At 38.7% G+C, this 25,010-nt stretch overlaps 1 protein-coding gene across 1 annotated transcript; it reads right to left on the bottom strand.

The window, feature by feature from the left end:
* On the bottom strand, window positions 1–24,353 carry mmp14.L (matrix metallopeptidase 14 L homeolog; the record flags this gene model as incomplete). Its single annotated transcript, NM_001091009.1, is given in 10 exon segments — window positions 1–2,286; window positions 2,418–2,533; window positions 2,778–2,928; window positions 3,069–3,207; window positions 3,375–3,544; window positions 3,753–3,920; window positions 4,168–4,475; window positions 4,813–4,935; window positions 8,537–8,685; window positions 24,021–24,353. Coding segments are annotated over 10 exon segments (1,728 nt in total). The 3' UTR covers window positions 1–1,963.
* Between the last annotated feature and the right edge of the window lie 657 nt (window positions 24,354–25,010).

The following is a 25,010-nucleotide window of genomic DNA, read 5'->3' as shown; positions in this document are numbered from 1 at the left end:
TTTAAAAAACTGAATTTGTTCATTTGACAAGCTTTAATTAACCCGACAACAGGGCCCCCAGATACATTAAATTGGGGGAATGCTGCAGTAAGTTTGCCCTTTGTAGACTTTGTTTGAGTCAGTGTTCTTATAATGTAGATGTTATAATGCACTTGGGGGTGGGGGTTGGAGGTTAGCAGGGGCAAACTGCAACCCCCCAAGCAATGTGCAAGCACTGGCCTCAGTGTGGCTGTTAAGGGTAGGGGAAAATAAGACACCCATTCACTGCAGAAGGGGCAAGCAGAGCGCTGCTCTTTATACCAAGACCTGAGTTGCTCCATAGACCCCTCTTGCAGTAGATAGGTGTAAAACACAAACCACCTGACCTGCAGGGGCTGTGCACATACATGAAGCCTCATTACCAAATAATAATAATTATAATAATAAAAATATAAACCAAAGAATAGAAGAAGGGAAAGAAGCGAATGTGACCCCCCACCCCCTTAACCGTACCATGTGATTTGCCCTTCTTTCCTTCCAAAGACACCCATAGCAGTGATTAACAGCAATGGATCATCTTTTCTTAGACTTACTACTGGAATGGACACTTTCCCTGGCACAGCATGATGTAAAGCCTTCCTGTTAGACCCAACGAGCAGTGAATAACCCCTTTGCTGCCAGATTGTATCTAAAGGAACAATAATTCCCTCCCAAGTACCTACAGAGCAGTGTCCAACCCTCAGCAATGATCTGTAGGTACCAGGGAGATGCACATTAACCCTTTCCCTTCCAGAATCATCAGACTAAACAGGTTGAGGGCATGGAGGAGGCGTCATAGAAGAAAATGGGCAGCTGAGGGACACTTAACAAGGCACTATAGGAGTTGGGCAATGTTTATCTTAGACTTGTCCCCCTACTTCTATACACAGATTCCTGCTCCGCAAAAAAAATTAAAAGAAACTTACTCCTCATCAATCCCCATGTCACACCTTACAATACAATGCTATCACTGGCTTTTCTACTGATTTTGGTTACCGCCAAATTATTACTTGAGTAGGGGGGGGGGTTATTTTTTAGGGTATACTGTCCAGGAATATGAAGGGATCACAATACAACATACTACCTACCAAACTTTGCAGGTACAGCTACCACTGGTTTACAGCAATACGTAAGTGGACAAAACTCTAAGGATTACTAAAACAATGCCCTTGTGGTGCCAACTATTCTGGGGAGAGTATGTTCACATTTCAGCACATTTTATATATATTCCCCTTGGGACACTTCTATAGTTTATTGTAGTTTCCATGTAACTGGAATTTGGCCTATATAAAAGCTTAGTAACCGAGACTTGTGGGTAATAGCCAGTTTAATATGCTCTCCTGTGGTTGTGCAATTCATATCAAAGCCTAATATCTTATTAGCAAGACACTGACCTTGTTCTAGATATTTACAATATTGTGTGTCCTATATCAAATCCCATGCTGTTCAAGAAGTATGTTCCTAAGTGTACACCTCCATATTCCTGGACAGAAGAATTCCTTCTGACTAGCACATTCTTACCCAGCTAAGAACAGGGTTCTTTACTCCTGGCTGGTGATAAAACATTGGGTGTTTGTGTAAAGGGCCAAATTTATTTAGAATTTCAAAAACTAAACAGTATTAGCTCTTTTAAAGCTCAAGTTCATGTCCCTCACTGTCATGATCTTTGTAACTTGCTGTTGCTTGAGCCAACAGGCCCTAATAACCAATAACTTATCATAATCTGTTCTCGTTCAAACATTGTGGCCCGGTCTGGCAGTGAAGGGGTTAAACACGACACGTGCCACAAAAAATAGTAAGAGGCAAAGTTGCTCCAAATTGCATTAGAGCTCCTCTCTTTCCTGGAAGCTGATACTGCTCCCTGTATTATTTGTATGAGGCAGACAGAGGAGGGCTGGAGAGGCAGTAATTCAGGGGGAGGGTGCAAATTTCTAAGTGTAGGTGTTCACACTTTATCCAGGAGGGACCGCTGCCAGTATAGAATCCTCTTCGGTGTGCCACATTGCCTGAAGAGCACAACAGCCAGTCCAAGGGTAAGAACACAAAGCAAGAGAATGACAGGAACTACAATGGCTGCAGCACTCACTTCACCACTTGCCTCGTCTACCTCAATAATAACCACCTCCCTGTCATCATCCTCTTCCGGCTGTCGGACAGTGCTGCAGCCCATCCAGTCGACCAAAACGGATTTCGGGTAGCCAGACTCTGTCTTCAGCTGCTGATTGTTGAACTTCCAATACTTGTTACCCTTGTAAAAGTAAGTGAAAGCTGTAGGGCAGAAAAAGGGAAGGCATAGCATTATGAGACATAAATATAAGAATGGACTCATTGTTGCTTTGAGCAACATAAATGAATCTATTTTATTACTGTCCTTGGATCAGACAGAGTTTTAGGTTTACCTCCATCACTGCCCATGAATGCTCCTTTGATGGAGTCTGGGATGCCTTCCCACACGTTGACAGGTTTGGGGTATTCTGGATCCACTGCTCTCATCTCCTCGTTAAACCGGTAATACCTAGATAAAACGATAAGGAGGATGAAAAACATTTCCCATAGAAAAAACATTCCGTTCAAATATGACTATGAAGATTTTCATTCATCCAGGTGATGGTATATCTAGTATAGGTAAATTTAAAACAACTGGACTTGCTGAGTAATCAATGAAGACCTTTCACTACTCATCTGAGCATCTTATTCCATTCAAATGGCACCTTCTATTGTACACAATAATCCAATCTACACGCTTATGCTCCACTTACTTGGTACCCCTGAAGAAGTAGGTCTTTCCATTTGGCATCCAATATAGGGCAGCATCAATTCTGTCGCTAGGAAGTCCTCTGCCCATCTCCTTCAGGGTTTTGGGATACCCTGGCTCTAAAACAGCTTCATCAAACACCCAGTGCTTATCCCCTGAACAAACAAGGCATATGTCAACAACATCAACAAGCAGATTATAAACTGGAGCTTTGTAAATTCTAGGAACTTGTTTGGGTTAATATATATATATATATATATATATATATATATATATATATATATATACTCATTACCTTTGAAAAACACAAATTTGCCATCCTTTCGCTCATAAGCTGAATTAATGGAGCTGGGAAGACCACGCCAGAATTGCCCAATAGGCATAGGGTATCCATCCATTACACGTTTATGACGTACACGCCAGAACCAGCGTTCCTGTTGCGAGGTAAAGAGAACATTAGACATAAAATATGGTTTTGGGGAAAAGGGAGTACAAAGGAAAAGGGTAACTCATGAAGGAAGGTTGTTATAGCAGAAAATAATCAATTTGGTTAAGTGCACAAAAGAATTTCAATCTAATCCATTCAGTTTTGCATACTAACCTTGAATACAAACATCTCTCCCCTTAACACAGCAATTGTGTCAAAGTTGCCCTGGCAGATGTCAGGTCCATAAGTGGGATCATGTGGGTTATCATCTGGTCTCTGGGTTTGTGTGGGTCGCGGAGCTCGTGTAGGACGAGGTGCACGAGTTGGACGATCTTCTCCGTGATCTACAGATGAAGAGATTTAACAGTGATACATTTCAATTATCCCTTAAACATAATGTTGTTCAATTTCATTCTACCTTTATTCGGTAGTCTTATTTTTAAGCTCACCACCTACCCAACTATTTCCATGTAATTTTGTCATACCAACATGCCTTTGCACCTTTTTTTCTCTAGGAGATGTCAGTTTAGCCCCACTATATGTATCACTTACCGGGACCATAGAGCTGTTGGATTCCTCTGCGGTCATCATCTGGTAGCTGAAAATTAGTTGTGTCCATCCACTGATAAAATGGAGCCATAATTGCAGATGGATCATTCGAATGTTCCAAACCGAGAGCATGGCCAAGTTCATGTACAGCCACCAGGAACAGATCATTACCTAAGAAAATCAAAGATTTAAACCAAACATATAATAAATACGTACATACATTACATGATAGCTGATTTGTAGAAGGTAAATAAAAGTGACCTGTAGCAGGATAAAGAGAATATTAATTCCAAGAGCTGTTAAGATTAATAGGTTAATTGTCACTTGTAATACTAGATAATGGTAACAGTTACAATGCACTTTTATTACCATCACCATCAATGCATACTGTGGAACCCAGTGTTTGTTATTGCTTTACCTTCAAGATCATCATTCCTAGCTGTCCAAGGTTCTGCAGAGTCAAAGTGTGTATCACCTCCAATGCCTGACCCAGGAAAATATGCATGTGCCAAAAAGCCCCCCTCTCCATCAAAAGGAGTGCTGTCTCCATGAAAACCCTCAGCAAAAAAAAGCATGATGTCAGCATGTTTAGTGTATCCATCTTTAATATCCACATATCGAACCTCCCGGAAGCGAAGTGGCGTCACACTCTCCCAAACTTTAAAGGCTCTCCGAATCGCCTCATAGGTAGAATACTCGCCAATTTTGGGAGTGTAATTCTGTATGCTGCGGTAAATAAATATACCAATTAATACACATATAAAATTGCTTTGCGGCAATAAAACTAGGGGGGTATATTGATCAAAGAGTGAAACTAGAACTTGTCACAGTCTACCGCAGTGAAATTCCTCCCATCATTTTTCCTCCCATAATTATCTTGCATTGGATTTTTAAGGGATTTTTAAGGGATTATATTTATGAATGGAGAGATCACCCTTTGATAAACATACACGTGGATAGATAGCAGAGGAATTTCACTCTGGAAGATTGTGGTGAGTTCTAGTTTCACACTTTCATAAATATGTCCTTATACAGTATGTCAGACTTGATTTGTATCACACACCAAAATGTGATGTCCTTGTGCTGCCACTTCAAACCCTGGATGGCGTATCTCTTCCGTCTCACATTTGCCTTTATTTCAGAACCAAATTTGTCAGGGACTCCACATCGTGGCTTCTTCATTGCTCTTCAGAAAAAGAAAAAAAGTTAATTATTGTAATTTATATGTAAAAAATGAGCACTTGGGCTGTCACACTTATGGGCATGTTTATTAACATTAAGACAAACATCAGGGGTGATGTTGCCCATAGCAACCGATCAGATGTTTGCTTTTGTTTTCTAACTAGTAGGTGATTGCTCAAATATAAGTAGTGATTAGTTGATATGGGCAACATCACCAGTGATGTTTGTCTCCGATGCTAATAAATACGCCTTGAGTGTTTTTTCTGCTGGAAATCACTCATTAAGTGGATTTTGGGCAAAAAACACTCAGAAGGCCATGCAAACAGAAAAAAACAGTGCATTTCTAGCCTACCAGTAACAGCAATTCCAAGAGAAGTCATGTTGTAACTACTGCAAGTGCTTATACAACATTAAGGGGCAGATTTATTAAGGGTTGAATTGAAAATTCGAATTTTCAATTTTTTTATGGTCAAAACTGTGAAATTCGACTAGGTAATTATCCAAACTCGAATAGGTTTTTTGTTCTACTCGAATCCAGTTTGATAGAATTTGATTCGAGTTTTCGACTCTGTAAAATTAGTCTGAGTTTAAGATATTCGATCTTTATAAATAAATAATCTACATTTTTGAATTTCAAGTAAAATCCAAATTCGAAATATTGATAAATGTGTTCCTTTTTAATGTCAAGAATTCTTTATTTTGTCATTCAGGAATTTTCTCCCTGCCAACATCTGCTAAAGTATTTCTATATGCAGACATTGTAAAACCAATACTAAATGCTGTCTTTCTTGGTTTCATGACAAACGCATAATGCACATTAAAAATCCAACATACAAACGATAAAGTGTAAAACAGATGGTCAGAGATTAAAGGGGCAGTGACATATTTTAAGACATATTACTGCCCACTCTTTTCTAAAAAGAGAGAGAGTCCACGAAAGCACTTACAGCAACAATAGATAAATGTGTTTCATTTCATCTTTAATATTGCATAGATGCCCCATGCAATATTAAAGATGCACTGAAACACATTTATCTATTGTTGCCGTTAGTGCTCTTGTGGACTGCTATTGATATTTATGATTAGCACCCCGGCTGAGCCTCTGGGACTGGTGAGTGCCGTTTGAAAAATATATATATATATTTATAATAGAGCGCGCATTTCGGTTGGGGATAACAGTAGTTTTATTTTTTTTAAAAATGCCCCCCGCCAGCACTAGGCTACCCGCAAAGGGAGGAAACTCCCGGTGTGAGCAGCCATGTCCGGTCACTCACATGCACATAATGAAAAGCTGCCCCGGATTGCTCATTATGCACATGACGTCACATGCGCATTATGTGCATGCAAGTGAGCGGACATGATTGCTCACACCGGGAGCTCCCTTCTGTTGCTGGTAGCCTATCGCTCACGAGGGGCTACTTCTACTGTTATCCCCAACCGGAATGTGGGCTCTATTAGCCCTCACCTTTGTTTGGGGATAACAATTTTAGCCAACAGGTGCCCTTTAAGACATTATGCAGTGATGTAAACAGTGGAATTCAAACAGACTCTTGGACCATTGTGGTATGCGTGTTCTTTTATAAAGATTGCTTAAAATCTAGATAAACAGAAGCAGACTTAACCACTTGGTTACACTTCCCTATGCATGTGACTAACTTTTCAAAACAAAAATTATGTTTTTACATAAACTTCTCTTTTTTACTAAACATCAAGGGGCACATTTACTTAGCTCGAGTAAAGGATTAGTGGTCTACTGAATGGCTACTTCGACCACGAATCGAACTAAAAATCGTTCAACTATTCGACCATTCAATAGTTGAAGTGCTGTTTCTTTAAAAAAAAACTTTGACTACCTACTTCGCCACCTAAAACCTAACGAGCACCAATGTTAACCTATGGGGACCTTCCCCATAAGCTTTCCTAGCAATTTCTGATCGAAGGAAAATCGTTCGATCGATGGATTAAAATCCTTTGAATCGTTTGATTCAACGATTTTTCCCACGATCGTTCGATCGAAGTAAATGCGGTAAATCCTTCGACTTCGATATTCGAAGTCGAAGGATTTTACTTCGATGGTCGAATATCGAGGGTTAATTAACCCTTCGACCCTTAGTAAATGTGCCCCTAAGCCTTGCTTTCGAGGAAATTTGTTTTCAGTGGTGACACATGGCATTTGTAGAGCTGCTTGGGAGCTGCAGGCAATTCAATGCATGGCAATGAGGTGCAATTTCAGGCAATTAGGGATGTGGTGTTCAAAACATCCAAAAGTGATCCCTGTGCCATTACAGAATGTCCACACAAGACACACTACCACTACCCACAGTTGTCAAGTACACATGATTATATTAATTGCTGACAGAGGAAGAATACAGTGCTGCCTGTGCTTTGCATCTAGTTCCTAGTGCACATGGGAATTGACATATGTGTTATAGCTGTGCACTGCTGTTTGCTCTATTTTCAATCATTTGCTCTTTTATTATGCGTTCTATAGAACTGGGCAGTATTTACTCAACTGTGCCCTGTCTCAACAAAGTAAAAAAATTGTATATAGGTATGGGAACTGTTATCTGGAAACCCATTATCCAGGAAGCTCTAAATTGTGGGAAGGCCACCTCCCATAGACTGAATAATTCAGAACTTTAGATTTCCTTTTTCTCTGTAATAATAAAACAGCACATTGTACACACTACTGCCATCTGGAAAAAGGTACCGAAGCATTAGGGCCCTCACTACCGGTCCTAGAGGAACGTTGTTTCGTTTCACTGATATGGATGAAATGATAATAAACTCACTCTTGACTTCACTCTTGATATAAATAATCCTTACAAAAGCAATCCTATAGAGTTTAAGTAATGTATAAATAATTTTTAGTAGACTTAAGGTACGGAGAGTCAAATTACAGAAAGATCCTTTATTGAGAAAACCCTGCGTCCAGAGCATTCTGGATAATCTGTCCCTTACCTGTATTCCCATGTACATAGCCTAAGATAAAATGAAAACAAACTTCCTACTGATGCACTTGTGAATGCTACACATTCCCTTAGTGACACTTGGCTGTTGCTGGGGAAACATTAACGTAGGTTTACATTAAATTCGATAAATTTTTGATCGAAAGTAAATTATCCACAAAGATACTTGTAACTCTACAAGTTCCTTGCACCTTATGCCTAGCACCACAGAAAGTGCAAAGTACATGGCACATGGACACAAGGAAGCCCAAGTACTTGTTTTTACAAGGTGTTACTTCTAGAGGACTGTCTTAGCATACTGTGCCTACACACACAATTGACGACCCTACTTTGTGTCTGCGTCAATAAATTGTGTGCAAATTGCAGCACTTGTGCCTGCTATTAAGTTGGAATTCTGGGGATGTGTAGCATTGTGGATGACAAACATGGCAATTTATTCCAATATTAGAAAATGAACCCTAGAGACTGGGAAGAAAAAAACTAAAGCCAAACAGAGTGAGTCATCCTTCTGTGTTTGGAATGACTTCCTATGGGCTTGCCTAATACGGGGGTATTAGCCAGTGAATGCTGCCCCAAAGAGCCCCATCCTTAAATGAGCTATCATGATAAATGTACAAGTGCCTCGCACACACATACTTCTCTGTGTCACTGTCAAACTTTCCTGTCACTTTTAAGCCATAGAACTTCTGCATGGCAGAGACTGCAGCACTCATGGACTGAGGGGAGCGTAAGGTGTGTGTCCGCAGATCTCCAGGGGGCAGATATCCATACTGTTGAAGCCAGGCCTGGGGAAAAAAACACAGGTATGGCTTATAAACTGTACCACATTTCACACAGTTTATTAATGAAGTAGTATATAACAAAAATATGCATACACAGCTGAGAAGACCCTACACAAATGTAAAGAGTTAGGAGGTTGCTGAAATATTACGAAAGGGAATTTTCTAAAGCAAGATCGGCAAACCTGTTGTGCTCCAACTACAAGTCCATGCATGCCCTTCAGTTAGCAGAAAGACTTAAAAAACATCATTATTTTTATGAACATTTCAGTAATTCACAGGGGACATTTTCAAGTTACATTCTATTAAGTCCTCTATATCTCTGCTTATTCACATGTCTCCTGTGAAGTCACATGCGTCCATGTAGCTGCTTTCTTGCTTACATACATAGCTGCACTCTCAAATGAGGAGTAATTCAATATCCTTTCTTGGTAGATATGAGTAGGTATAAGTGATACAATGTTACAGAAAAACAGAGCTGAAACTATTTCCACATACAAATAAACGTAGACAATTGAGGTGGTCAACCAAGCTCTGTCTTGAAAAAGCGTATAGCCATATTTAGGAATTCTGTGCAAGTGTAAGCAGTAAACATGGTTTGTTGTATCTGTAGAGACGATGAACAACTTCAGACCAATGAAAATGGTTTAGTACCCCTTCAAACAGCCCTCATTTTATTAGTGTGTGAACTGTTGCTTATATTTTCATTGTCGACTCATGATGCCATTTAGCCATCTTTACACCTACTACATTCTAATGCCGACTGCCACATTTCAGTTGACCAGTGATTTACTAATATAGGCATCAGTGGTGGAATGTGTGGATCTGCATAAAGGACTATCTTTGTACATTATGTATGGTGGATTATGAAAAGATAACTTGCTTAGTAAACGTTAACAGATAATCAATGTCATTAGGCTTATTATACACATACTTGCTTGTGTCTTATGGTACAAGGGGTAATTTGAGAACCAGTGTGAACTTGGAAAACAGTGGTAGACTAAATGCCCCATATAGCTGTTGCCACTTCCAACAGACGGGGCAGTATTAAGGTCCAGTGTTGAACTGCCCAGGACATCCAGTAACAATTAAGTGCAGGTAGTTGAATAATGACTGTGTTTTTTTTTCCCACCTACGCACATCATTGTTCAAAATGTCCTGTCGAGTTCTTTGGCTCTTTTTAGCCCTTCTCACCCTATGCAGGTTGTTTGCTCTGCTCCACTGTTGCAATGAGTCACCACTTCAATCTTATTATTCCCTCAAGCAAACCAGGGGGATGGGTGACTGCCTATCTATATATGTTGAACACTAATGGATGTTAATGCCTAAAGGGTACAATGAATGGACAGAACTTCAAAGTGTGTGTGTAGGAGGGGGAGGCATGCAGAGATTGTGGAAAAATGGGAAGGGGTCTAATGTTACAGGAAATAAACACACTGCTATACTGGACTAGGGAAATGGTGGGGGGTGGGGGTAGGGGTGGGTCAAAAAAAAGTCAGAATACAACAGACAGAGAAGAGAGGGACATTCCTCAATTTTGCCAGCAAAAAGCAAAAGTCTATGATGCCAGAATTAAAAAAGCAAATATCACCAATTATTATTAACATGTATTTATATAGCGCCAACATATTGTGTAGCACTGTAAAGTAAATGTGATTATACACATGAATTATATTATATAAACATGAATGGTGTTTTGAGATGGGAACCCACTTCAGCCAATATTACAAACCTTTGAGAGTTGGTATTACATTGTGATGTATCAGTAAAAAATATTGGTTGTACAATGACTGACAGAATTGTGAGAGAAAAATATCTCTGTGATGTTCTGATGTACTGGAAATATACTGTCATTCTCGCGCTTAGTTACGCAACTTCTCCCTTTTACAAGAGTGTAGAAAAAATCCGTGGGCCAAACAAATATATACCAACTGGAAGACTTATTTAATGTAAAGTCCTTTTTTTCTTTTACGCTCCATTAACATCAAGGAACCATTATAAATACACATCCCATGAATTTCAGTCCGTTTTCATTAGATCTTCTACTCCTGCGAATGATGGCAGACTGCTTTCCAGTCACAAACAAATGCACTTACAATGTGTTTTTAAGTTATAAATGGTGAGTTTCCCTTATTTCGCAATAATGAAACTGGGCTGTAGGCTGAACCATCCTTTGGACATAGCCTGCAGGCCAGCTGTGCAGAGCTGAAGAAAAGGAGAGTTTTGCCACTCATTACTCACCCACCTTAGACAGTCCCAGTCTAATCCTAAAGCCTATGGCAATTGTCTCTGAGAAGACCAGAAATGTAAGAAATGTCTGGTGTGCTGTAAGCCTAAAATGTATATATTGCACCAATGCTGGTCTGTGGCCTAAACCAGATCATGAGAGACCATTAGTGTGTGCAATGTCAAAGTGACATAGGGTAATTGACAACAGAAAGTTATATTTTCATTTATACCCCATAAATATTTTTGTTTCTAGCAATAACTTTTAAAGTAGAGGGTTATACTGTTCTGTATGGTACTCTCAGCCCAAAGCTTGGTGCATGCACAGTGCACAGGTTTTGAGGCACAGGTTACCCTGTACTTTGGGTGCCATGGATCATTTGGGTAGAGCAGCTGAGATGGTGGAACCCTATATCATCAAGCATCAAAGAGGACCCGGATGTGGCATAAGTGTTCAGGTCATGGAAAACATCAAGTTCAATGCCATGAAAACACTAAATATAGTCAGATGTTTACCTATTAAATAAACAGCCAATGAATATATGTTGTAGTGAATTTACTCTTTACCCCTAAAAGAAAAATTTAAAAATGTAAAATGTTTTCCTGCACTGCATCCCTTTATTTCAAGCCTACGTGTCATTGTACCAGATAATGAACTCTGAGTCATTAACATAACCAGCACAACTGAACAAACAGCTCAGTAAGGGTTATTAGAACTCCTTTTTTTTCTTCATTTTTTTAAATTATAGTCCTCTTTGATGGTATACTATGCAAGTCATGTGGTTAGTGGCCTGATAAAAAGCAGATGGGTTCTGTTGTTGGAAAAATAAATACGGAGAACATGCTGATTTGAACATTGCCAATTACACTGATTTCAGCACCTTTTTATTCATAACTCAGCACAAACCAACAAAAACTACAATATATAGAGTCAAGGTTATATTTTATTAGTATGGCCCTTCTCTGTATTACTGAAATTGTGAGGGTTTTAGTGAACATATGTTTCAGTGCACACCCTCAAGAATCACCTCTACTAAAAGTCTTATACTTCCACTCTTGGGTCCTTAGGTTGGTGGATACACCCAAGGTGCCAATCCTACCTACACTCCTCTGTGGAGATAGGCTGCTTAAACCCAACATACCCTCCAGATCTCAAACTAGCTATTTCTTTGAGTCAGGTCCCCTCACCCCAGTCAGAGGTCTTTGGGGCTGAAAGATATCTGGAGTGCTGTTTATATTGGGAATAACGTACCCAATAGACAATAATGAACAGTAGGTACATTATTTGTTAAAATACAAAAAAAAAACCACAATTATAACTGATGACATCACTAAGCTCCATTTCTAAGGATATCATTTACAGGATATTCATGGCTCTTTCTATCCTTATAATACACAAAAGCCATGAATATCTTGTAAATTATATCCTTATAAACGGTGAGTTCTGATGTCATCAGTTATAATCGGTGAGTTCTGATGTCATTTCTGTCACATGACTCCCTAAAACTTGTGTATTATAATAAATAAAATACCACCAGTTGCAAAATATGAGGATATTAGAAGTTACCTCGGAGTTCCATGACCTGTATAAAAACACAAGGCCGATGGTCATGAAACTCCTCGGTAACTTATAATATCCTTATATTTTACAAGAGGGGGTACTTTATTCACTATATAAACGGTGAGTACGGATGTCATCAGTTATAAACGGTGAGTTCTGATGTCATTTCTGTCACATGACCCCCCGTTGCAAAATATGAGAATATTAGAAGTTACCTCAGAGTTCCACGACCTCAGAGTTCTGCCTTGTGTTTTCATATGGTCATGAAACTTCTCGGTAACTTACAATATCCTTATAATTTTACTTTATTCACTATATATCGTTCAAATACTGTAGTTCCAGTGGTGAACAATTGCTCACACTCCTATTATTGATTCTTGGTTATACTCAAATATCTTCTGCAAGGGCCTGCTGTTGATTTTATTGAGATCTACTAAAATTATTATGGCATGAGCAAAATACACAGCAACTTTCACGCAGCTACAATTTACAGTATATGAAGTGTACATGTAGTAGTAATCAGCATAGTCAATCCAGCATCCCACAACTATGTAGATCACAACATCTACAGCAGGCATGACAGGTAAGAGTTATGCAATAAGTCTATAAAGTCAGTGAAAAACATTGCTTATCCTCGTAAACTAAATCATGCCAGGGATCCTCTCCCTTCTTTTTTTTCCCTGCCCCCTCTCAAGAATCCAGCCCCCGCCATGTTAACCCTGCCTTTTCTTGGAAAAAACAATCTGCAAGATCAGGCCTGTGGATTCTGAGTGTACTGAGGCAGAGATTAGGTTTACAGAACATAATCTATATTTCTATTATAGGCATACCCTGCTGGGAGGAGAATCAAAATCCCTGATAATTCAAAAACCCTTCAAAAGTCCATATTGTAAACACTATACATGTTTTCCTTTGTGGGAGGGCAGACCTGACTTCACATAGAAAACTCTGCACTGCCAATCTGTGAATTCTGACAAATGCCATAGGGATTGATTGCTGTAAAACAGCAACTATTTATTTGGCCTGTGGGCACTGTTTGGGCCTCTGTATACATGAACTGCCTATTTTGAAGCCCAGTCCAGGCCTGCCTAAGTGAGACTGACTCATTTTTAGTAGTTTATTACTCTATGATTTCTGTGTTGCAGAGATGCCAACTAACCCCATGCCATTCAAATAATAATTATCCAATCCTGGATTTTTATCTGATTCTAATGTCATGATTTTATGGTTTTTATTTCTAAATGACACTGCTTACACAGTAAATAATTCACTCTACCATGTAATTTCAATCCTGAAGTATATCTTTTTTTAGTTGTAATATTGGTGTGTAGGCAGCCATTTTAGGTCATTTTGCCTGGTCATGTGCTTTCAGAAAGAGCCAGCATTAGGATGGAACTTTTTTCTGACAAGCTATTGTTTCTCCTACTGAATGTAACTATAGGTGTCACAGTGGGACTTGGATTTTTACCATTGAGTGCTGTTCTTATATCTACCAGGGAGCTGTTATTTTGTGTCATGGAGTTGTTATCTGGTTACCTTTCCATTGTTCTGCTGATGGGCTGCTGGGGGGGGGGAGGGTGATATCACTCCAACTTGCAGCGCAGCATTACAGAGTAACAAGTTTATCAGAGCACAAGTCACATTACTGGGGGCATCTGGGAAACTGACAATGGGGGTCATTTATCAACACTGGGCAAATTTGCCCATGGACAGTAACCCTTGGCAACCAATCAAATAGCTGCATTCATTGTTCTACTTGCAGCTGGCTTTAAAAAGCTAATCACTGATTAGTTGCTATAGGTAACTGCCCAAGGGCAAATTTGCCCAGTGTTGATAAATGAGCCCTAATATGTCTAGCCCCATGTCAGATTTTAAGATTTGCACGTTTAAAAAACAGATTTCAGTGCAGGAGTCTATTAATTATTAACTGATGCATTTTGAAAAAAACATGTTTTCCCATGACAGTTTTCCATTAAATGTCCGATTTTTTGGATTTACATAAAATATTGGTCAGTCATTCAGCCATAGTTTTAAGAATATCTATTACAGCAAACGCATATTTTTCCCAAAGCTTACCCTGACCATCAAGTTTGGATTTCAGGTGTATCAATGAGAACAAATAGCCATTCCCCCCAAATCTTGCCCTAACTGGACTTAAAGGAACAGTAACACCAAAAAATGAAAGTGTTTTAAAGGAATGACAATAAAATGTACTGTTGCTCTGCACTGTTGCTTCAGAAACACAACTATAGTTTATATAAACATGTTGCTGTGTAGCCATGGAGGCAGCCATTCAAACACAGGATACACAGTATATAACAGATACGTTCTGAAGAATCCCATTGTATACTACAGATCTTATCTGGTATCTGCTGTGTATCCTTTTCTCCTTTTTATTTTAGCAATTGGTAAATCAATAAGATGGTCATAGTTGTGTTTTTGAAGCAAACACACCAGTTTTACCAATGCAGCACAACAGTAAATTATATTTTCATTACTTTAAGACTTTACTTTTTTGGTGTTACTGTTCCTTTAAGTCTCAGCCCTACCTGCCACTGCCCAAAGCCAGCCCCACAGTTTGGGAACCAATGCCCTAAACACTAGTAGTAAATCATAATGACCATAATGAAATTGTTACTTGTCTCTGGATTTGGGACATTAGTGCCGGTTGGTTCTCTGCACACTTCACAGAGAGGAAAGTTCAGATCAGGCAAATAATGTTGCCAATATGACTCAAACCTTAACTTCCTCTGTCTTAAAAATGTACATAGCTGCAAACCCTTGTCTGCAGAAGGATTCAATTTTAACCAATCACGTGCCTCAGACAATGAGCCTTTTCATAGTAACAATAAGCCATAGCTGTCATCTTGCAACAATGCATTTAATTACAGTTTTAAACGAAGCCAAAGGCAGAGGAAAGATGGGTGGTGTATAGTGTGAGGAGGCTAATTACAGATAGAGAAGAAGCAAGAGGAAAGAGTGGTACTGGGCCAGATTCTAAAGAAAACAAAACAACTCTTTTGTAATGGAAAAAAACAGGTGTGTATAAAAAGGAATATATAACCACTTACAGAAATATATTTCTCAGTACACATGTTATTGTCTCTTTCGACTCATTCCAAAGAAGAGTGCCTGAAGTTTAACTCAAAAGTTAGTTACAGAGAAAAGATAATAATTATTATTGTCAATTGCTACACCAGCTGTATACACTTAGGGGCAGATTTATCAAGGGTCGAAGTGAAAATTCGATTCAAAGTAAAAATTGTTTGAATATTCGACCATTCGACAATCGAAGTACTGTCTCTTTAAAAAACTTCGACTTCAATACTTCGCAAAATTAAACTTGCCGATGTGCTATGCTAGCCTATGGGGACCTTCTACAGCATTTTTCTAAGTTTTTGAAGTCGAAGTAAAAAACGTTCAATCGTACGATAGAACCGTTCAATTTGAAGGATTTAATTGTTCCATCGTTCGATTTTACTTTGACCGCAGAATAGCCAAATTCGATGAAAAAAAGTTTGAATTCGATATTCAAAGTATTTTAATTCGATGGTCGAATTTCGAAGTATTTTTTACTTCGAAATTCGACCCTTGATAAATCTGCCCCTTCCTCTTTAAAGGGAAATATATACCTACATTAAACAGAATAAGGCTAATGGTGGACTACTACCATTTTTTCACCCCAGCATTTTTATGCCCACATGAGAAAGCTACTAAATTCCTTCCCATACAAAGCTAATGGGAATGTCTTCTATGAGTTGGGTTCTGCAAAGTGACCGGTGTTTTACAGAATTACACATCATTCACAAGACAGAATTGGGCATGGAATTTATATAAGGGCAGAGGAGAGCCATAGTGATTGCTGGACGGGGAACATACCGATCCTGGGATTCAAATCAATAATCAGAGAATTGGGCATGTAATGGTGATTCCCATTCACTTTTTAAAGGTGGACTTGCAGTTTGTCCCCCATAGATTGAGAAAGCCTGGGCATGTCTATTCAGCCATCACCCTTAGGGCATAAACAATGAGTAGATGTGAAAGAAGAAACAAAGAAGAGTAGTATCATGTAAGCCAAAAGAGTGAAGAGACTGAACAAGCCGTGTGTATCAGTGGGGTTTGGTCAGAGTTAGGGCTATAGCCAGATCCTACAGTATATAGTGGAAATTTTACTGGCCTGGCTGGTAAAAATGATGGTTTATCCCAATGTTATTAAAAGTGAAAAAAGATAAATATATAGGAAGGCAGGTATTCTTTTCCAGAAAAGGTGGCAACCCTAGCAGGGACAGACTGGCAGTTATGTAAAACAGAAAAGAACAAAAAGCTGGAAGAAAGAATATTTATAGGATGCTTCAATTTACCATTACAGCTTACTTGGGGGCATGCTATGGCTATCTGGAAAAAGCCACTGATATGCATAGTCCTACTAAACAATTATAAATAAATAAACAAGTCAGCTTAGCACAGATGGGGATAAAACAAATAAAACACCTTGCTGTCGGTGCTATATTTATCATGCTGCTTGAGGTGCAAGTTGCAAAAATGGTGTACATATTTGTCCATAGAAAAACTTTTGAGAAAGCAATTGCATCATGCCACCGTGAATTTGGCAACAGTGCCTTATAGCAAATACTGCAATTCAGGTGCAAAGTGCAAATCACTATGCCACTGGCACACAGGACCCTTCACCTACCAACTGCTTTTGATAAAGCTCTAAGTCCAGGGTTACTCTTATGCTCTGCTTAACTCTCTATTCCTTTTATATCACAGAAATGAATATTGTTTAAAAGAACAGCCATGTCCACACAACAGCCATACAGATGCAGACACACTTCATAGATAGTGATTTTTGTACTGCAAATTATGGAGAGTAAAGCTGGCCATAGATATAAAGATTTTTAAAAGATCCAATCGTTATCGTGAGACCACGATTATCTCGAAATGATCGTTTAAATGTACGATGTGTCCACCAACTAAAAAGACCATTTCATGCGAAATTGCCAGCAAAACTGAAGGGTAGCAGCCTGCTTGGCCCTGCAAACATAGATAGCACTGGGGCCGATAAAGAATTTTAAACCTGGCCGATCAATTTTCTGAGAGATGTCGGCTTAAAAATCGTAAGATGTACGATCGTTTGAATCCCACTAATTGCACGATAATTTGACAGATTGGTCGGACTGCGTTGAAATCAGTCATTCACCAAAGACAAATCTTCGCGTCTATGGGGACCTTAACACTGTGATGTTTAAAACAGTTGATTCATGTCTTGGATTTTTCCTAATCATTATCCTCCTCTTAATTCCAGCTTTGGCCTAACTGAAAAGATCTGAATAATAAAATAAGGATCTAAAGTACACATGTATGGGACCTATAATCCATACCTTCATAACTTAAGTCTACAAAAAAATGATTTAAACATTAATTTACCCAATAGGATTGTTTAGCCTCCATCAAGGATTAATTTCGGCTCAAGTACAAGGTACTGTTTAATTAATACAGATAAAAGGGAAATTATTTTTAACTATTTGATTAAAATGGAGTCTATGGGAGATGGCCTTTCCATAATTCAAAGCTTTCACAATAACAGGTTTCTGCATAAGGGATTCTATACCTGTATATGGAAAAAAAAAGAAAATAATAATAAAAAAAAAACATATACACTGAAATGTATTCAACTTGGAACCGCTGTAGGGTAATTGTGTATGACAAGCAGCATAACAAATATATACATTGGCCATTTATAAATTAAACAGACACAATGGAAAAGCCAGAACCCCTTCCTCCAGACAAAAAGAAATTATATACCAGGAAATGACCACCGGACACAGCTATAATGGGAGAAAGATCACTATCAGAGGCAGGGATTACATGGAAGGAAATCAATAAAAATGCCTTTCATCTAAAAGGGTAAAAGTAAAAGGGTATCTATATATATATATATATATATTATATATATATATATATATATATATATATATATATATATATATATAAGACACATAAGGGATGCATTCTCCATATCAACCTATTTGTAGACAGAATAAGAATTAAATGAGCATGGTTTCTTCTTATGCCAAGAAAGTTTGAATCCCTTGAGGTTTTTCTCTCTTTAGTTTATTCTAAAACAGAGCTTTCTACATCAGAAGCCCCAATGGGTGAATTAAACTGGCCACATAACAGCAAATATTGTTGCTGAACTTGGGAAATTTGACTATACCCTCCAACCACCTACATATTTGTGGACCCAAAGCAAGCCAAATTCCAAACAGAATTGGCTCCGTTCTAATGGACTTTGTATATATTGCGTTAACTGGGTGAATTGGTCAGCAAGTGGCCAGAATTAACTGCCTGTGTGGTCAGGACCTAAGGTAATACTACATAAATTTAATATAGAAATACAACTAAACTGCATATTACTCTACTATGAAACTGTGTTTTGCAACATTGGAAAATGTTTACTTTACAGTATGTGGTTTTTAATCAGCTGAGTTAGGACAGTCTTTTTTTATAAACGGAAACAACACTCATGGCTTACTGGAAATTACATTTTTGTCAGGTGCACAGCAAAAAGAGACTGTCCTGGGGACCAGCATCTGTTCTCTGGAAGGAGGGACCATAACATGTCCAAATCCATGCAATTTAGCTGTCTCTTTTTACATTCATAAAATAGGATCTGCTTTCCTTTAAAGGGAGACACACCAGGATTTCAATCAAATTATTGTTTACAACATATGCCCAGTTGGTAGGGCCAAAAAGCATAGATTAGAATATTTTAAAATATTACTGTCTATAAATGTTGGAATTACGCTTTTTACCTGTAAATATACCTTTGAGAATAAATTATAATTGCACAGAACTGAATTTCAATGTGGCAATAGAGCAAAACATGGATCATCCTGACTCAGGACAGAACTTCTAGGTTTACCTTTCTGACTATTGGGAAAGCATAATCTCCTGATACCGAGTGAGTATACAATTTAAGGGACAGGAGCTAAAAAAATTTATCAAATTTAGGGGGGGTTATTTATTAAAGGTGGAGTTGTTTTTCAACAAAAAATATCTAATTTTTCGAGATTTATTATGCCCCGAAGCTGCAAAAAGCCCAAATCCGAAAATACTCCAGCTAAAACCTTCGAGGTCATGTAGAAATCAATGGCAGAGGTCCCTGATACAAGTGTGACCAGGCAAGCTCTTGCCTGAAGTCACTGCCCACCAAGATGTCACGCTTCCATATCTTTGTTGCACCTGCAAACTTATAGATCTAAGGTGCTTGTAGGATATGTGCATGCACAGGCCCTGAATTTTCATTGGCACACCAAGATTTGGCTGTGCACAGTGTGGCATCACAGATGAGAGCTGTTCCAAATTAAAGTTTTCGAGTCTGTAAAATTCGTCCGAGTTTTAGAAATTCAATTTTTTTAATAAATAAACACCCAGTCGAATTACGAGTAGATTTGAATTAAAAAACTCACATGAATTTCGAATTTTGACCTTTAAAGGGGTTGTTTAAGATAACTTTTAGTATGATGTAAAGAGCATATTTTATGCAGCAGCTCTTCAATTTGCATCTTAAAGTGGACCTGTTACCCAGACACAAAATTCTGTATAATAAAAGTCCTTTTGAAATTAAACATGAAATCCAATTTCTATTTTTTATTAAAGGATTCATAGCAGTTGTAAGCTCATTTACAAAATCTCAGCTGTCAATCAAATATTGTCTGCCCTTCCTCTATGCCTTAGGCATAGAGGCGGGGCAGACAATTACTATCACTTTCTATTCAGCATTTCCTAGAAGTCACTGCTCTCCACACATTCCCTTGTTCTCTTCACCATTTAATTGTGTAACCAGGGCATGGGGATGGACATCAGGTCCCCCATTCTGGTGCACAAACAAGATTCTGAGATGATGCAAGGCTTGTCTTAATAATAGTATCCACAAAATGGCTCCTGCCTGCTTGCTGTAATTATGAATTCCCAGACTGAAGGAAACAAGATTTAACTAATGTATATAGTGTAATTAAAGTGGACCTGTCATCCAGACACAAAAATCTGTATAATAAAAGTCCTTTTCAAATTAAACATGAAATCCAATTTCTATTTTTTATTAAAGCATTTATAGCTGCTGTAAGCTCATTTAAAAATCTCAGCTGTCAATCAAATATTGTCTGCCCCTCCTCTATGCCAGTGGCATAGAGGCGGGGCAGACAATTACTTTCACTTTCCATTCAGCACTTCCTAGATGTCACTGCTCTCCACACATTCCCCCGTTCTCTTTACCGTTTAATTGTGTAGCCAGTGCATGGGAATGGGCATCAGGTCCCCCATTCTGGTGCACAAACAAGATTCTGAGATGATACAAGGCTTGCCTTAATAACACTGTCCACAAAATGGCTGCTTCCTGCTTGCTATAATTATGAATCCCCAGACTGAAGGAAACAAGATTTAAATAATTTATATAGTGTAATTTAATTTCATTTTGCTTGACTAATGTGATAAAATAGGATTTGGATTTTTTTTTTTGGGTGACGGGTCCCCTTTAAGTTTTTTTTGCTTGATAAAATAGGATTTTGAATACGTTTTTTGGGTGATGGGTCCCCTTTAACCAATCTCGTAACTAGGGTCCAAATTATCCTAGCAACTATGCATTGATTTGAATAAGAGACTGGAACAGGGGTACCCAAACTTTTTGCAACGAGGGCCAGATTTGGTGAGGTGAAAATGTGTGGGGGCCGACCATTCAGCTCGACATTCTTTGAACCATTAACATTAAATTACAGGAATCGAGTAATCGTAGCAGTAATATTTGGGCACATTAGTGAAATGATCTGCCACTTGGTCTATACTGTTGCCTGTGTGCTGAAGGTGTTAGCAATAGACACTTACTGGAACGTAATGACACCATACTTTAGTTTACTGTACTGGCACGTCAGTATGTCTATTGACACCTTCAGCCCTAAAAAAGTATGTGAGAGCTTTGGACATGCCTGGACTGGAATATGAATAGGTGAGGGCCTGAATATAAGGATCAGTAATAAAAAGGAACAATAACAATACATTTGTAGCTTTACAGAGCATTTGTTTTTAGAGGGGAGTCAGTGACGGCCATTTGAAAGCTGCAAAGAGTCAGAAGAAAAAGGCAAATAACTATAAAACTATAAAAAAAGAAATAATGAAAACCAATTGAAAAGTTGCTTAGAATTGGCCGTTCTTTAACATAATAAAAGTTACCTTAAAGGTGAACCACCCCTTTAATAAAAGTGCCTCCCAATGAAGTATGATTTGTAGAGGAAAAAAAAAGAAAGAAGGATATTCAGGCAAACTGTTGCTGGACATTTCAATTATATATCACTGTTGATGTCCAGGAAGGCTAAATTCAACAGCTGTCCAAAAAACAATGGCTTATCTAGCCAATCTGCTACACTGGCCTGTGGTCATCAATTCACACAATTCACCATTTTTTCTAGCAAATGCTTGTGTAGCTGGTTGGATGCTCACAGCAGCAGTCACGAACAAATGTCTCAGCTGACACTTGTATGTCTACAGCCATAGAAGGCCATTGTTTACATTTTCAGCTTTATTCATGTGAACATTAACAACTGTACAAAAAGTTGCCTTTTTCTCCAACCTTCTGGTACTGTGATCATTCACAGGCAAGCTGAGGGGCAATGCCTCATATGACATTTTCCACAAGCCAGACTGAACTGCCTGTACCCCCCAAATCACTAGTGATTGACTCTAAGAAGATCCAGCCAAGAAGTTACAAGTATCTGACAAAATCAGATACTTGTTGCACAGAAAGAGCACCCCAAAGCAAATATTTGCTACATATTTCAAGAATTGTTGTCAACCAAAATGTGATTCCCTCAAAGGAACCATTCGGTTAGTTTTCATTGTGGTGTTTGCTTCTGAACCTCTTAAGGGAGCCATGCATAAAGTGATTTAATAGTTTAAAGTTTGGACTTATTAGCCATCTAACAAAGACATACTTCCATCATAAGATGAGTTATTTAATTGCCCATATAGGAAAAAACAGCAGAATTTGAAGGCTTCCTCATCAGTTTATGTTTTCTAATAGTTTTCAGACCATACAGTACGTATCCTTTTTAAACAATGGGTCCCTTTTCCAACAACAGAAATTAATAATTAAAGCGTAATTAGTAACTAAGCCAATTTTTGTCTCAAAGCTGATTCTGCAACATAATTTGTGTACCCAAAGAAAAAAAAAGGTAGAAACACTGGTGTACACCTAATATAAACTATAATCAGAATAATGTGGTTTGAAGCCTATGGGCTCACAAGCCACATTCTCAGACTAAGCAGTTTGCAACTTCTAGGACTTTGCGAGAAGCCAATAGAAATTCCCTGCTGGGAAGGGCTCATCTGCCCACACGAAGCAACTACATTCCCCCACTATTGTATTACCCATACTGCAGAGTCAGCAGCACCATTTAGCTTTGGTAAAACAAGGTGGGTCAGTCTGGCAAGCAATGTAGAAGAAAGGAATATGGTAACAATTTAAAAACAAACATAATTCAAAAAGAATTTAAGGATCCAAGACGTTTCACTCAATATAAGCAATATGATCATTTACATTCGATAAAGGCAGTATTTACCAGCATCTTGTATTTATATAAGTCTTATTATTGTATAAGTCACATTCAGAACTCTTGTGTATTTATACATTTCTAAATAGAGCATATGTGGAGAAGTTTCTCTGAGCTATTAAATAATATAAGGTCTGTAATGGGGAACAAAGCCCATGTCCAAAATGTATAATGAAAAGAGTGGTTGGCCCTGTTATTAAATTCATCTCCCCTGCTGCCTGGGACACTGCACTGAAAGAAAAAGGTTTCTGTTGAAGTGGAGATCCTTAGAGTGGCCTCTCTCTCTTGCTCTCTCTCCTCCCTCAAACCTCTCCTCCCTCACTTTCCTCCTTCTCTGGACTACTCCTACAGTTATCTGCTAACTCAATTATTTTCCCCTTCTGTCAGTCTTGCTGGCTCATACTGGTCATTTCATTATGTTGGAACAGTTACAGTGACTGATACATCTAGAAAGAGACAATCATTTTTGTTTCTGTAAATCTCAAAGTGCCCATTGTCTCCTTCTTATTCCTAATGAGAGAAAGACAACCAATGGCCTTTTATATGTTATTGACCTAAAACTCCCAGCACTGTATTGACAGCCACATGGGATTCTGGGTGTTGTTATTATCATTAATATCTGGAGTGCATTCCCTGTTCTATATAGTTAATTTCCCCCTTCTATCTCCATTATTATGTTCCAGAATTTTTTCCTTTCTGCCTGGTTCTTGTTCTCCATTTGTTCCTTCCAGCTCTCCCTCACAATTGAATGCTTTCCAGATTTCAATTCCAGCTTCTAACTGAATTCATGTGTGACCTCAGATTCTGAGGGAGCCCAGAGCGGCTTCTCCAGGAAAAAAAGGGGAGGGGGGTCTAGGAAAGTAAATACTGAGAATACATTTACAGAAAGTAAGGGAGTTAAATTAAGCAAATAATACAGAAAAATATCCAGTCGTCAGTGGCACACTCACCTCTGGGCTGAATTTGGAAGGGTTGGAGCTGCACACAGAACACAGAAACAGGCAAATCCAGGCTGCTCTCAGAGGCTCCATCCTGTGCGACTGAGTAAAAGCTCCTCTGAAGAGTGGTTGTCTGCAGAGCAAGAATAGGGTTCTTATCCACTGATCTCTGTTCAGTCCCCTTAACCCCCCTTCAGAGTTCAAACTATGTGTTAACTCTTTTTAAAGTGAGTCATTTGTAAAGGTTATTCACAGTGCATGCTATATCAAGTTTTTCTTTCCCTCCCGAGTATATTTGCTGTGACTGCCCCCACTATGCTATTCCCCTCACTATCCCTCTCTCCCTCTTCAACTGCAGACGTGGTCTCTAGGTTTGGACTGGAAATGGTATGGCATTGATGTGCAGCTGTAGGCCACGCCTACACTGTATACCCCCCTCCCCACTCTCTCTCCGCCTCTTTTGGCCCATGGAGCACACAATAATAGTGCTTGCTAAAATCTGGGATGTACAAATGAAAAACTCTACAGCTGTTTAAATTTAACTCCCAGCATCCCATTGACAGCATTCTGCTGGGAGCTGTAGTTTCGCAAGCACAAGAGGCCAGCAGATTGCACGAGTCTGTGCCAATATTTTACACGTGATAAATCCAGTAAGCACAACAAAATAAATCACACGTAACATTTGGTACACACTCAGACCATACTTTATAGTGCCATATTTTTAAGAAGTATCTTGTAACTCAGTTGTTGCATTGCATTCAGCCCACAAAATCTTAGGATACTGCCCAACAATTAGCATCTTAAATAGAAGTTTGCTTTTCTGTGTGCCTTTGTGGCCTTAGTTCACTTTTATCCTCTGGGATGAACCCTTAAGCATGCGCAGGCTAAAATGTGACCTGGTGCTGCCACTTCTCCCCATTTACTCCCACACAGGCAACGTCAGTGGCATTGCCCATTTCACCCCTTAATCCTCACAAGTTCAGTTTAGTGCTATCTGAGGCA

Source organism: Xenopus laevis, chromosome 1L, assembly GCF_017654675.1.
Source record: "Xenopus laevis strain J_2021 chromosome 1L, Xenopus_laevis_v10.1, whole genome shotgun sequence".
NCBI lineage: Eukaryota > Metazoa > Chordata > Amphibia > Anura > Pipidae > Xenopus > Xenopus laevis.
Note: the sequence above shows the minus strand (reverse complement) of the source record. Positions and strands in the feature narration are given on the sequence as shown.